Here is a 14,724-nt window from a genome sequence, read left to right on the forward strand (position 1 = left end):
TTAGAACGGTTCTTTAATGTTATTGTATGTTTACATATTTCGAGCAGAGAGTGAAAATCTGAAGCAACAGTTGGAAATGATGGAAGACCTGGGAAGGTAAGCCAGTATCTAGTACACACTGTTCCGATGGAGTGGGTGTCTATGAGCTGTGTTCTCCACCAGGTCGACTGTTCAAAGGTTGTGTCACTATCGGATCTCTGAGACAGAGAGCAGAGGTGAGGAGGCCCCATCAGTGCCTTTCCCGATTGACACATACATCCCTCCAATCCACTGCCTCAGCCCCTCCACTCCTCCTCCCTGCTCCCCCAGACCCTACCCTCCTCCTCCCTGCTCCCCAGACCCTCCCCTTCTCCTCCCTACTCCCCAGACCCTCCCCTCCTCCTCCCTGCTCCCCCAGACCCTCCCATCCTCCTCCCTACTCCCCTAGACCCTCCCCTCCTCCTCCCTACTCCCCCAGACCCTCCCCTTCTCCTCCTTACTATCCCAGACACTCCCCTCCTCCTCCCTACTCCCCCAGACCCTCCCCTCCTCTCCTCCTCCTTACTATCCCAAACATTCCCCTCCTCCTCCCTACTCCCCCAGACCCTCCCTCCTCCTCCCTACTCCCCCAGAAACTCCCCTCCTCCTCCCTACTCTCACAGACCCTCCCTTCCTCCTCCTTACTATCCCAGCCACTCCCCTCCTCCTCCCTACTCCCAGAACCTCCCCTCCTCCACCTTATTCACAGAACCTCCCCTTCGCCTCCCTACTCCCCCAGAAACTCCCCTCCTCCTCCCTACTCTCCCAGACCCTCCCCTCCTCCTCACTACTCCCAGAACCTCCCATCCTCCACCTTCCTCTCACAGAACCTCCCCTCCTCCTCCCTACTCCCCAGACCCTCCTCTCCTCCTCCCTGCTCTCCCAGACCCTCCCCTTCTCCTTCCTATTCACACAGACCCTCCTCTCCTCCTCCCTACTCCCCCAGATCCTCCCATTTTCCTCCACTGCAGACACACCCCTCCCCACCTCCTCCGTACTCTCCCAGACCATCCCCTCGTCCTCCCTACTCCCCCAGACACTCCCTTCCTCCTCCCTACTCCCCCAGAAACTCCCCTCCTCCTCCCTACTCTCACAGACCCTCCCTTCCTCCTCCTTACTATCCCAGCCACTCCCCTCCTCCTCCCTACTCCCAGAACCTCCCCTCCTCCACCTTATTCACAGAACCTCCCCTTCGCCTCCCTACTCCCCCAGAAACTCCCCTCCTCCTCCCTACTCTCCCAGACCCTCCCCTCCTCCTCACTACTCCCAGAACCTCCCATCCTCCACCTTCCTCTCACAGAACCTCCCCTCCTCCTCCCTACTCCTCAGACCCTCCTCTCCTCCTCCCTGCTCTCCCAGACCCTCCCCTTCTCCTTCCTATTCACACAGACCCTCCTCTCCTCCTCCCTACTCCCCCAGATCCTCCCATTTTCCTCCACTGCAGACACACCCCTCCCCACCTCCTCCGTACTCTCCCAGACCATCCCCTCGTCCTCCCTACTCCCCAGACACTCCCTTCCTCCTCCCTACTCCCCCAGACCCTCCCCTCCTCCTCCCAACTCCCCACACTCCCCTCCTCCTCCCTACTCCCAGACCCTCCCCTCCTCCTTTTTCCCCAGACCCTCCCTACTCCCCAGACCTTCCCCTCCTCCTCCCTACTCACCCAGAACGTCCCCTCTTCCTCCCTACTCACCCAGAACGTCCCCTCCTCCTCCCTACTCACCCAGACCCTCCCCTCCTCCTCCCTACTCACCCAGACCCTCCCCTCCTCCTCCCTACTCACCCAGACCCTCCCCTCCTCACTCCACAGACACTCTCCTCCTTCTCCATACTCTCCCACACCCTCCCCTCCTCCTCTCTATTCCCCAAGACCCTCCCCCCCTACTCTCCCAGAACTTCCCTCCTCCTGCCTGCTCCCCCAGAAACTCCCCTCCTCCTCCCTGCTCCCCCAGACCCTCCCCTCCTCCTCCCTACACTCCCAGACCCTCCTCTCCTCCTCCCTGCTCCCCCAGAAACTCCACTCCTCCTCCCCAGACCATCCCCTCCTCTTCCCTACTCCCCAGACACTCCCACCCTCCTCTCTACTCTCCCAGACCATCCCCTCGTCCTCCCTACTCCCCCAGACACTCCCTTCCTCCTCCCTGCTCCCCCAGACCCTCCCCTCCTCCTCCCAACTCCCCCAGTCCTTCCCCTCCTCCTCTCTACTCCCCCAGACATTCCCCTCCTCCTCGCTACTCCCCCGACCCTCCCCACCTCCTCCCGCAGAACCTCCCCTCCACTTCCCTAGTCTAACAGACCCACCCCTCCTCAGATGCTCCCCTCCACCTCTCTACTCCCCCAGACCTTCCCCTCCCCTCCTCCCCCCCACTACCCAGACCCTCCCATCCTCCTCCCTACTCCCCAGACCCTCCCCTCCTCCTCCCTACTCACCCAGACCCTCCCCTCCTCCTCCCTACTCACCCAGACCCTCCCCTCCTCACTCCACAGACACTCTCCTCCTTCTCCATACTCTCCCACACCCTCCCCTCCTCCTCTCTATTCCCCAAGACCCTCCCCCCTACTCTCCCAGAACTTCCCCTCCTCCTGCCTGCTCCCCCAGAAACTCCCCTCCTCCTCCCTGCTCCCCCAGACCCTCCCCTCCTCCTCCCTACACTCCCAGACCCTCCTCTCCTCCTCCCTGCTCCCCCAGAAACTCCACTCCTCCTCCCCAGACCATCCCCTCCTCTTCCCTACTCCCCCAGACCCTCCCACCCTCCTCTCTACTCTCCCAGACCATCCCCTCGTCCTCCCTACTCCCCCAGACACTCCCTTCCTCCTCCCTGCTCCCCCAGACCCTCCCCTCCTCCTCCCTCTCCCCCAGAAACTCCACTCCTCCTCCCCAGACCATCCCCTTCTCTTCCCTACTCCCCCAGACCCTCCCACCCTCCTCTCTACTCTCCCAGACCATCCCCTCGTCCTCCCTACTCCCCCAGACACTCCCTTCCTCCTCCCTACTCCCCCAGACCCTCCCCTCCTCCTCCCAACTCCCCAGACACTCCCCTCCTCCTCCCTACTCCCTAGACCCTCCCCTCCTTTTTCCCCAGACCCTCCGCTGCTCCTCCCTACTCCCCAGACCTTCCCCTCTTCCTCCCTACTCACCCAGAATGTCCCCTCCTCCTCCTACTCACCCAGACCCTCCCCTCCTCCTCCCTACTCACCCAGACCCTCCCCTCCTCCTCCCTACTCACCCAGACCCTCCCCTCCTCACTCCACAGACAGTCTCCTCCTTCTCCATACTCTCCCAGACCCTCCCCTCCTCCTCTCTATTCCCCAAGACCCTCCCCCTCCTCTCCCAGAACTTCCCCTCCTCCTGCCTGCTCCCCCAGACCCTCCCCTCCTCCTCCCTGCTCCCCCAGAAACTCCACTCCTCCTCCCCAGACCCTCCCCTCCTCTTCCCTACTCCCCCAGACCCTCCCCTCCTCCTCCCTACTCTCCCAGACCCTCCCCTCCTCCTCCCTGCTCCCCCAGAAACTCCCCTCCTCCTCCCTGCTCCCCCAGACCCTCCCCTCCTCCTCCCAACTCCCCCAGTCCTTCCCCTCCTCCTCCATACTCCAGCGGACACTCCACTCCTCCTCCCTACTATACCAGACCCTCCCCTCCTCCTCCCTACTCCCCAGACTCTCCACTCCTCCTCTTTACTCCCCCAGACATTCCCCTCCTCCTCGCTACTCCCCCGACCCTCCCCACCTCCTCCTGCAGAACCTCCCCTCCACTTCCCTAGTCTAACAGACCCACCCCTCCTCAGATGCTCCCCTCCACCTCTCTACTCCCCCAGACCTTCCCCTCCCCTCCTCCCCCCCACTACCCAGACCCTCCCATCCTCCTCCCTACTCCCCAGACCCTCCCCTCCTCCTCCCTACTCTCCCAGACACTCCCCTCCTCCTCCCTACTCCCCAGACCCTCTACTCCTCCTCCCTACTCTCCCAGACTCTTCCCTCCTCCTCCCAACTCCTCAGACACTCCCCTCCTCCTCCCTACTCCCCGGACCCTCCCCTACTCCTCAGACCCTTCCCTACTCCTCCCAACTCTCCAGACACTCCCCACCTCCTCCCTACTCCCCCAGACACTCCCTTCCTCCTCCCTACTCCCCAGACCCTCCCCTTCCTCCTCCCTACTCCCCAGACCCTCCCCTTCCTCCTCCCTACTCCCCAGACCCTCCCCTTCCTCCTCCCTACTCCCCCAGACCCTCCCCTTCCTCCTCCCTACTCCCCCAGACACTCCCCTCCTCCTCCCTACTCCCCCACACTCCCCTCCTCCTCTCTATTCCCCCAGACCCTCCCCTCCTCCTCACTACTCTCCCAGACCCTCCCCTCCTCCTCCCCAGACTCTCCCCTGCTCCTCCCTACTCCCCAGACCTTCCCCTCCTCCTCCCTACTCCCCAGACCATCCCCTCCTCCTCCCCAGACTCTCCCCTCCTCTTCCCTAGTCTAACAGACCCACCCCTCCTCCTCAGATGCTGCCCTCCTCCTCCCTACTCCCCAGTCCCTCCCCTCCCCTCCTCCGCCCCACTCCCTAGACCCTCCCATCCTCCTCCCTACTCCCCCAGACACACCCCTCCTCCTCCCTACTCCCCCAGACACTCCCCACCTCCTCCCTACTCCCCCAGACCATCCCCTCCTCCTCCCTACTCCCCAGATACTCCCCTCCTCCTCCCCCACACTCCCCTCCTCCTCCCTACTCCCAGAACCTCCCCTCCTCCACCTTCCTCTCGCAGAACCTCCCCTCCTCCTCCCTACTCCCCCAGTCCCTCCCCTCCTCCTTCCTATTCACACAGACCGTCCCCTCCACCTCCCTACTCCCCCAGACACTCCGCTCCTCCTCCCTCAGACACTCCCTTCCTCCTCCCTACTCCCCTCCTCCTCCCCCACACTCCCCTCCTCCTCCCTACTCCCAGAACCTCCCCTCCACCTTCCTCTCGCAGAACCTCCCCTCCTCCTCCCTACTCCCCCAGACCCTCCCCTCCTCCTTCCTATTCACACAGACCGTCCCCTCCACCTCCCTACTCCCCCAGACACTCCGCTCCTCCTCCCTCAGACACTCCCTTCCTCCTCCCTACTCCCCCACACTCCCCTCCTCCTCCGTACTCCCAGAACCTCCTCTCCTCCTCCCTACTCCCCAGACCCTCCCCTCCTCCTCCCTATTCATCCAGACCCTCCCCTCTTCCTCCCTACTCACCCAGACCCTCCCCTCCTCCTCCCCAGACCCTCCCCTCTTCTTCCCTACTCCCCCAGACCCTCCCCTCCTTCTCCATACTCTCCCAGACCCTCCCTTCCTCCTCTCTATTCCCCCAGACCTTCCCCTCCTCCTCCCTACTCCCCAGACCATCTCCTCCTCCTCCCCAGACCCTCTCCTCCTCTTCCCTACTCTCCCAGACCCTCCCCTCCTTCTCCATACTCCCGCAGACACTCCACTCCTCCTCCCTACTATACCAGACCCTCCCCTCCTCCTCCCTACTCCCCAGACTCTCCACTCCACCTCTCTACTCCCCCAGACATTCCCCTCCTCCTCGCTACTCCTCTGACCCTCCCCACATCCTCCCGCAGAACCTCCCCTCCACTTCCCTAGTCTAACAGACCCACCCCTCCTCCTCAGATGCTGCCCTCCTCCTCCCTACTCCCCAGTCCCTCCCCTCCCCTCCTCCTTCCTATTCACACAGACCGTCCCCTCCACCTCCCTACTCCCCCAGACACTCCGCTCCTCCTCCCTCAGACACTCCCTTCCTCCTCCCTACTCCCCCACACTCCCCTCCTCCTCCGTACTCCCAGAACCTCCTCTCCTCCTCCCTACTCCCCAGACCCTCCCCTCCTCCTCCCTATCCATCCAGACCCTCCCCTCTTCCTCCCTACTCACCCAGACCCTCCCCTCCTCCTCCCCAGACCCTCCCCTCTTCTTCCCTACTCCCCCAGACCCTCCCCTCCTTCTCCATACTCTCCCAGACCCTCCCTTCCTCCTCTCTAGTCCCCCAGACCCTCCCCTCCTCCTCACTACTCTCCCAGACCCTCCCCTCCTCCTCCCCAGACTCTCCCCTGCTCCTCCCTACTCCCCAGACCTTCCCCTCCTCCTCCCTACTCCCCAGACCATCCCCTCCTCCTCCCCAGACCCTCTCCTCCTCTTCCCTACTCTCCCAGACCCTCCCCTCCTTCTCCATACTCCCGCAGACACTCCACTCCTCCTCCCTACTATACCAGACCCTCCCCTCCTCCTCCCTACTCCCCAGACTCTCCACTCCACCTCTCTACTCCCCCAGACATTCCCCTCCTCCTCGCTACTCCTCTGACCCTCCCCACATCCTCCCGCAGAACCTCCCCTCCACTTCCCTAGTCTAACAGACCCACCCCTCCTCCTCAGATGCTGCCCTCCTCCTCCCTACTCCCCAGTCCCTCCCCTCCCCTCCTCCGCCCCACTCCCCAGACCCTCCCAACCTCCTCCCTACTCCCCCAGACACTCCCTTCCTCCTCCCTACTCCCCCACACTCCCCACCTCCTCCCTACTCCCAGAACCTCCCCTCCTCCTCCCAACTCTCCAGACACTCCCCTCCTCCTCCCTACTCCCCCAGACACTCCCTTCCTCCTCCCAACTCCCCCAGACACTCCCTTCCTCCTCCCTACTCCCCCACACTCCCCTCCTCCTCCCTACTCCCAGAACCTCCCCTCCTCCTTCCTATTCACACTGACTGTCCCCTCCACCTCCCTACTCCCCCAGACCCTCCCCTCCTCCTCCCTACTCCCCAGACACTCCCCTCCTCCTCGCTACTCCCCCAGACACTCCCCACCTCCTCCCTACTCCCCCAGACCATCCCCTCCTCCTCCCTACTCCCCAGACTCTCCCCTCCTCCTCCCTACTCCCAGAACCTCCCCTCCTCCACCTTCCTCTCACAGAACCTCCCCTCATCCTCCCTACTCCCCTAGACCCTCCCCTCCTCCTCCCTACTCCCCAGACACTCCCCTCCTCCTCCCTCAGACACTCCCTTCCTCCTCCCTACTCCCACAGACACTCCCCACCTCCTCCCTACTCCCCCAGACACTCCCCACCTCCTCCCTACTCCCCCACTCTCCTTCACCTCCCTACTCCCCAGACCCTTCCCTCCTCCTCCCTACTCCCCAGACCCTCCCCTCCTCCTCCCTACTCACCGAGACCCTCCCCTCCTCCTCCCCAGACCCTCCCCTCTTCTTCCCTACTCCCCCAGACCCTCCCTTCCTTCTCCATACTCTCCCAGACCCTCCCTTCCTCCTCTCTATTCCCTCAGACCCTCCCCTCCTCCTCACTACTCTCCCAGACCCTCCCCTCCTCCTCCCTACTCCCCAGACCCTCCCCTGCTCCTCCCTTCTCCCCAGACCCTCCCCTCCTCCTCCCCAGACTCTCCCCTGCTCCTCCCCACTCCCCAGACCTTCCACTCCTCCTCCCTACTCTCCAGACCATCCCCTCCTCCTCCCCAGACCCTCCCCTCCTCTTCCCTACTCCCCCAGACCCTCCCCTCCTTCTCCATACTCTCCCAGACCCTCCCTTCCTCCTCTCTATTCCCCCAGACCCTCCCCTCCTCCTCCCTACTCCCCAGACTCTCCCCTGCTCCTCCCTTCTTCCCAGACCCTCCCCTCCTCCTCCCCAGACTCTCCCCTGCTCCTCCCTACTCCCCAGACCTTCCACTCCTCCTCCCTACTCCCCAGACCATCCCCTCCTCCTCCCCAGACCCTCCCCTTCCCTACTCCCCCAGACCCTCCCCTCCTTCTCCATACTCTCCCAGACCCTCCCCTCCTCCTCCCTACTCCCCCTGACCCTCCCCTCCTCCTCCCATTCCCAAAGCCCCTCCCCTACTCCCCAGACCCTCCGCCCCTCCTCCCTACTCCCCCAGACACTCCCCTCCTCCTCCTCCCCCCATTCCCAATGCCCCTCCCTCACCTCCGCCCCATCATCACATGTATCCTTCTTGATGCCTTTCCCATCGGGGTGGACTTGCATGAGTGACAATGATGCCAGAGTTTACAGAGCAAAGATGACCCCGGATTATATACAGTACGGCACACGCAATGATCAAACTGAGTATCACAATGGGAATTATAAAACCAGTGTGTGACGATCTGTAATCTGGCACTGGTTGTGTGTGGGCGGGGGGGGGGGGGTTGGGGAAGGCACCTACCGTCAGATGTTCCGGATTTCTTTCCCATACATTTGTCCCAGTGTGAGCGAAGATACGCCCTCTTTCTATATATACAGCAACACACAAGTAACAGAATGAGTATCACAATGACGGGAATGATCCAAGCAGCGGGTGACGATCTGACACCAGGATCTGGGGAGGAGAAAAGATTCTGTGATTAATCCCATCCTCATACACCCAGTGACAAGGAATCGATGGATCCACTCCCTCTCACCACAGGCCAGATAAAACTCCCCATCATGAAGGGGGAGGGGGATGGAGAGAAAGGATTACAGAATTAATCCCATTCCCACACTCCCAGTTCCAATCATCCTCACATCACTCCCCTTAAATCACTGCCAACAATGTCACCAACTGTATCTCCACTGATGTTAAACAAGTTCCTTCACACTGTCACTTGGTAACCACACTCCCACAGTGCCCTGTATCGCTGACTGTATCTCAATTGATGTTAATCCAACTCCCTCACACCTTCCCACAGAAACCCCTCTCCATCACCCTGTATCCCTGACTCTATCCCCAATTAAAGTTCAAAGTACAAAGTACAGTTTATCAAAATGTGCATACATTATAGAACCTCCAGATTCATCTCCTGACAGGCAGCCACGAGACAAAGAAACACAAAAACAAACACACCGATATGAAAAAAGACCGTCGAATACTCAATGTGCAATAGAAACAATCCATCATGTAAACAGTAACTGCAAGCCAGTCGTGTTTCTGAACTGAGGTCTGCAAGAGAGTCCCATACTTTAGTGTAGAGCCATGTAAACATTGTGGAGCAGCGATCTTAATCAGCCCGAACCTCACCTCGGTCCCCGTCACCCAGACCTTTCTGACACCCTGACGTTTCCAATCTGGCTCGGAGCGTAACTCTCCATCGCAACATCTGAGGTTGCCCAAGCCTTGCCTCAGGCCTCAACAACCTGACCTTTTCTACCACTTCAATTCTCCTGCAAATCTCCATCCAAAGATCATGCTTAGTTGTGTCTGGTGCCTGACCCCGTGGCATTGATTCGGTCTGTAAATCTCCGTCCGTAGATTGTGCTCAGTCACGTCTGGTGCCTTGACCATGCAGTTTCGATTCCGCCTGTGCCTGATCTTTCTTGATTTCCCACGCTGTCGGCAATGGGTCCGCCGCCTCGCCTCGCCTCACCTCCCCCACCTCGCCTCGGCTCCGCCGCCTCGCCTCCGCCACCTCGCCTCGCCTCGGTTCCGCCACATCGAATGGCCTCGGCTCTGCCACCTCGCCTCGCCTCGGTTCCGCCACATCGAATTGCCTCGGCTCCGCCACCTCGCCTCGCCTCGGTTCTGCCACATCGAATTGCCTCCAACCCCGAAGGAAAATTACAGACTATTGTTATGATTGTTTGCCAGAAGTTTGGTTAACAAAGTATTTAGTTAATGTCCTTGTTTCATTAACTACCAGCCAGAGATCACAGAGGTTCAGCAGCACCATCTTAACCGGAAGGAGTTACGAGTAAAACACAGATCCTTGTTCATTCCGCGCTGTTCCACACACTCCTGAGATCGGACACAGAGAGGAGCTGTCTTGTTGAGCTGGGAGTATGGGAGGAGAAGTCAAAAAGAACAGCTGAAGGCAACACTGGAAAATGGGTGAGAGGAAATTTTGAGGGTTAATGAAAATGTATGACCACTGAATGTTCTGGTAAAAGGGAACAGAAAATGTTGAAAAGATAAAAGGGAGTGTGGAAAACCACAAGTATTATTAAAACATAACAGCAAGATGCTGAGCTCATTGCTAACCACCCTCCTCCAGCTGCAGGGCTTGTTGTGAAAAGGTACTTCCATTCAGTCTCACAAATGCTTGGATTACATCTACTTACATTATCAGGAAACCTTGACTTGAAGTCTATAGCTGTCTGAAAAGGGAGAATTATGAATTATATACACGTTTCCTCCGCCATCCGAAGGTAGAGCGTTCCTATGAAACGGTTCATAAAGCCGAAATGTCGTGAAGTGAAGAAGCAATTACCATTGATTTATATGGGAAAATTTTGTGAGCATTCGCAGACCCAAAAATAACCTACCAAATCATGCCAAATAACACATAAAACCTAAAATATCAGTAACATATAGTAAAAGCAGGAATGATATGATAAATACACAGCCTATATAAAGTAGAAATACTTCTCTACAACGATTGCCTGCACAGATCTCCATAGCGAAAATCTCACGCAAGCGCTGTTGGCATAAACGCGCTCTCCAGTAACCTTTAAACTATGAAGCTGCCAAATCTACCAAATAACACGTAAAAATACACAGCCTATATAAAGTAGAAATAATGTATGTACAGTCTAGTATCACTTACCGGAATTGGGAAAACAGCGCTGAGCACACTGATGATGGTGTGTTAGACTGAGTTGTCGCAGGCTGGGTGGTACAGTGGCCCCCACCCTCCGGGCCGCCAACCCGATACATTGCCGCGAAGAATGCAGCAGTAGCCTGGAGGCACACAGCACATCTTTAAGAAAAAAGCCGAAATAAACATGCTAATTAATTAGGTGCTGCCCGGCACGTAAGTGTCGGCGCAGATCAGAGGCGACTACCGATTGCATCACCTCTGATCTGGGCCGACAATTACGTGCTAGGCGGCACCTAATTAATTAGCATGTTTATTTCGGCTTTTTTCTTAAAGATGTGCTGTATGCCTCCCGGCTACCGCTGTGTTCTTCGCAAATCGGTACAGTATCTGTCCGGGGCCCAGATGTTGGGGTGGTGGGACATCTCATCGTCAATCAAGGCAGGCAGCTCACCTTCTCCTATGACTGCCCGCTTCAATGTCGAAGGTCGAGGTTCGTCGTCTGCTGTGGCTGATGTGGAAGGCTTGCTTGACTGCTCAGCCTCGCACATTTTTCTATCATACAGTTTTAAATATCTGGGTCCAACTGTTCTTTTGAATTCCCCGACAATATCAATATTTCAGTCCGAATGTTACTTGATATGCCCAGACAATATCGGTGACGAGATGGGATCCCTTTAAAAGGGATATGGTGAACCTATGATGGAGAAATTGGCCCCTTGGAAGGGAAATAGGCTGCCCACGAGTTTGCATTGGAAGACGGGCTTCAAGACCAGGGACCTGGGACGGTGTCAGACAAGGCTGCACATGAGATTGCCCTGAAATAAGGGATTCAAGACTGGGGACCAGGACTGTGTTAGACAACGTTGTCCCTTACCGGTGGTGACCAGTGTTCCTGAGTTTGAGTAAGAACAGGACAGAAATTGGGAGAAGGGACAGGGAACACTGAAATTTTAAATTGCATTAGAATAAAACTGATCTTTTTTGGACCCAGATGTTCATCGTCATAATCAGCTGATTATACAAGCCAATAGCTGGGGCGTGGGAATATATTAAGTAAGTTTTAAGACTTGAAAAGATGGGTAACCATCCTGGTAGGTTAGCTGCCCTTTCTAAAAGTAAACCGTCGAGAACAGCGCCTCAGAAGTGATGCCTGAGTGGTCCTAAAATGAAAATACCAGTAAATGACACCACAATGAAGAAAATTGAAAAGTACAAGAAGACAAAGAAATTGCTGGGTGACCGTTGGTTCCCCCTGGGATCACCCGCAAATAAGGTTTTGTTGGAAACAGTGGACAGCAGGGACTCGGTTACATTTTCCAGTGATTTGTACGATTGGAATTAGGGGGATTGGCCTTATGGAGGTTCTTTTGACCAGAAAAAGATAAAATATTGGAAGGAGACGACTGATTCAGGTAGCGGAGATCCTACATGGTACCTCGATTATGTGATGTGGTGTTTTAATAAATGGGAACAAGTGGCCAAACAGCACCAACAACCTAAGACAAAACGTAAGAAAGAAACTACTTCTAACAAAAAACCCAGGACACCGACGGCCGCGGCTCCAGGACCCGCCAACAGTCTGCACCCACAGTTATCGGCTGCTTCTGCTCCTCCCCCTCCTCCGTGTGATCCACCTCAGGACCTCTCAGGTCATTGAAGTAGCTGCAACCACCCACCTATTCTGCGTTGCCTATTGTTTGCACACCGAGGGTCCGGAACAGAATGGTTCCCCGAATTAACACCTTTTCGAAGGCAACAGACAACAAAATGATTATCTCCTCTTTGTTCACAAGCAACACTGGTGCACCTCAAAATTGTGTGCTTAGCCCATTGTTCTACTTTCTCTAACCCTAACTGTAAACCTAACCCATGATTGTGTGGTTGGTAACAACTCAACTGCAATCTAAAATTTCACCAATGATACAAATCTCAGACAGTGATGATGTGGTGTACAGGAGTGGAGTGAGATAGATCAGCTGGTTGAGTGGTGTTGTAACAACAACTTTGCAGTCAACATCAGTAAGACCACAGAATTGATCGTGGATTTCAAGAAGGGAAATTCAAGGGAAGACACCCCAGTCGTCATTGAGGGATCAACAATATAAAGGAGTGAGGAGTTTCAATTTCCTGGGCATTAACATCTTTGAAGATCTATCCTGGGCCCAACTGTAAATTTCAAAGAGGGCATGTAAGTGGCTCGATTTCATTGGGAGTTTGACAAAATTTGGTATGTCACCAAAAACTCAAGCAGGTTTCTACAGATGAACTGTGGAGGGCATGATCAGTTGCATCATTGTCTGAGATGAAGTGTAAAAACATGCAGAAGAATCTGCTGTGCATTGGAAACTTGGCTAGCTCCATCATGAGCATGAGCCTCCCAAGCAATAACGACATCAAAAGAACCTGCCTCAAAAAGGCAGCGTCCTTCATTCAGGATCCCAGCCACCCAGCACATGCCCTCATCTCATTACTACCAACAAAGAGGTGGTACAGGAGCCTGAAGACACATACTCAATGTCTTAGGAACAGCTTTCCCCCCACCTTCAAATTTCTAAACAAATCATGAACTCTGAATTTTGCGGATGTGACCAAACACATTGATGAAGGTAGAGCAGTAGGTGTAGTGTATATGGATTTCAGCGAGGCATTTGATGAGGTACCCTATGCCAGGCTTACTGAGAAAGTAAGGAGGCATGGGATCCAAGGGGACCTTGCTTTGTGGATCCAGAATTGGCTTGCCCACAGAAGGCAAAGAGTGGTTGTAGATGGGTTATACTCTGCATGGAGGTCGGTGACCAGTGGTGTGCTTCAGGGATCTGTTCTGGGACCCCTTCTCTTTGTGATTTTTATAAATGACTTGGATGTGGAGTGGAGGGATGGGTTAGTAAATTTGCTGATGTCACAAAGGTCGGGTGTGTTGCGGATGGTGTGGAGGGCTGTCAGAGGTTACAGCGGGACATCGATAGGATGCAAAACTGGGCTGAGAAGTGGCAGATGGAGTTCAAACCAGAAAAGTGTGAGGTGGCTCATTTTGCTAGGTCAAATATGATGACAGAATACAGTATTAGTGGTAAGACTCTTGGCAGTGTGGAGGATCAGAGGAATCTTGGGGTCCGAGTACTTAGGACACTCAAAGCAGCTGCGCAGGTTGACTCTGTGGTTAGGAAAGCATACGGTGTATTGGCCTTCATCAACCATACGATTGAGCTTAAGAGCCAAGAGGTAATGTTACAGCTTTATAGGACCATGGTCAGATCCCACTTGAAGTGCTGTGCTCAGTTCTGGTCACCTCCCTACAGGATGTAGAAACTATAGAAAGGGTGCAGAGGAGATTTACAAGGATGCTGCCTGGATTGGGGAGCTTGCCTTATGAGAATAGGTTGAGTGAACTCGGCCTTTTCTCCTTGGAGTGACGGAAGATGAGAGGTGACCTGATAGAGGTGTACAAGATGATGAGAGGCATTGATCGTGTGGATAGTCAAGAAGCTTTTTCCCAGGGCTGAAATGACTAACACGAGAGGACACATTTTTAAGGTGCTTGGAAGTAGGTACAGAGAAGTCAGGGGTAAGTATTTTTTAATACAGAGAGTGGTGAGTACGTGGAATGGGCTGCCGGCAATGGTGGTGGAGGCGAATAATGATAGGGTCTTTTCAGAGACTCCTGGATAGGTACATGGAGCTTAGAAAAATAGAGGGCTATGCTTCTAAAGTAAGTACATATTCGGCACAGCATTGGGGGCTGAAGGGCGTGTATTGAGCTGTAGGTTTTCTATGTTAACTCATAGAGTCAGTCGCCTTTCCAATCACCTCTCAAACACACCCATTACTGTCAGTCCCCTTTCCAAACCTCCCACACAAACCCATTATCGTCAGTCCCCTTTCCAATCACCTCTCAGACACACCAATTACCATCAGTTCCCTCTCACACATTCCCATTACTGTCGGTCTCTTTGCAATAACCTCTCACACATGTCCATTAACGTCAGTCCCCTTTCCGAGTATTTCTTTTAAGCCCGAGTTCTAGTCTCTATATCCCTGGTTTATTACAGACTGGGAGCTCTGTACACAGATCTTGTCTTCATATCCCTGTGAGACCATGCTGGGAGCACTGTGCACTGATCTGGTCTCCATATCTCTGGATTGGACCTCACTGGGAAAACTACACAGTTCTGGCCCATGTAACACT

General features: G+C 55.7%; 1 protein-coding gene across 1 annotated transcript in view; it reads right to left on the reverse strand.

Moving 5' to 3' along the window:
• LOC134355365 (uncharacterized) overlaps nucleotides 1-14,724 on the reverse strand; it is a 45,202-nt gene continuing 30,478 nt past the window's right edge. Inside the window, exons 5-6 of the mRNA XM_063065145.1 lie at nucleotides 8,192-8,344; nucleotides 1-197 (exon numbers count right to left, since the gene is read on the reverse strand). Of these exons, the coding sequence (XP_062921215.1) occupies nucleotides 187-197; nucleotides 8,192-8,344 (164 nt within the window). The 3' untranslated portion in view covers nucleotides 1-186. The remainder of the gene's footprint in view (nucleotides 198-8,191; nucleotides 8,345-14,724) is intronic.

Source organism: Mobula hypostoma, chromosome 13, assembly GCF_963921235.1.
Source record: "Mobula hypostoma chromosome 13, sMobHyp1.1, whole genome shotgun sequence".
Lineage (NCBI taxonomy): Eukaryota > Metazoa > Chordata > Chondrichthyes > Myliobatiformes > Myliobatidae > Mobula > Mobula hypostoma.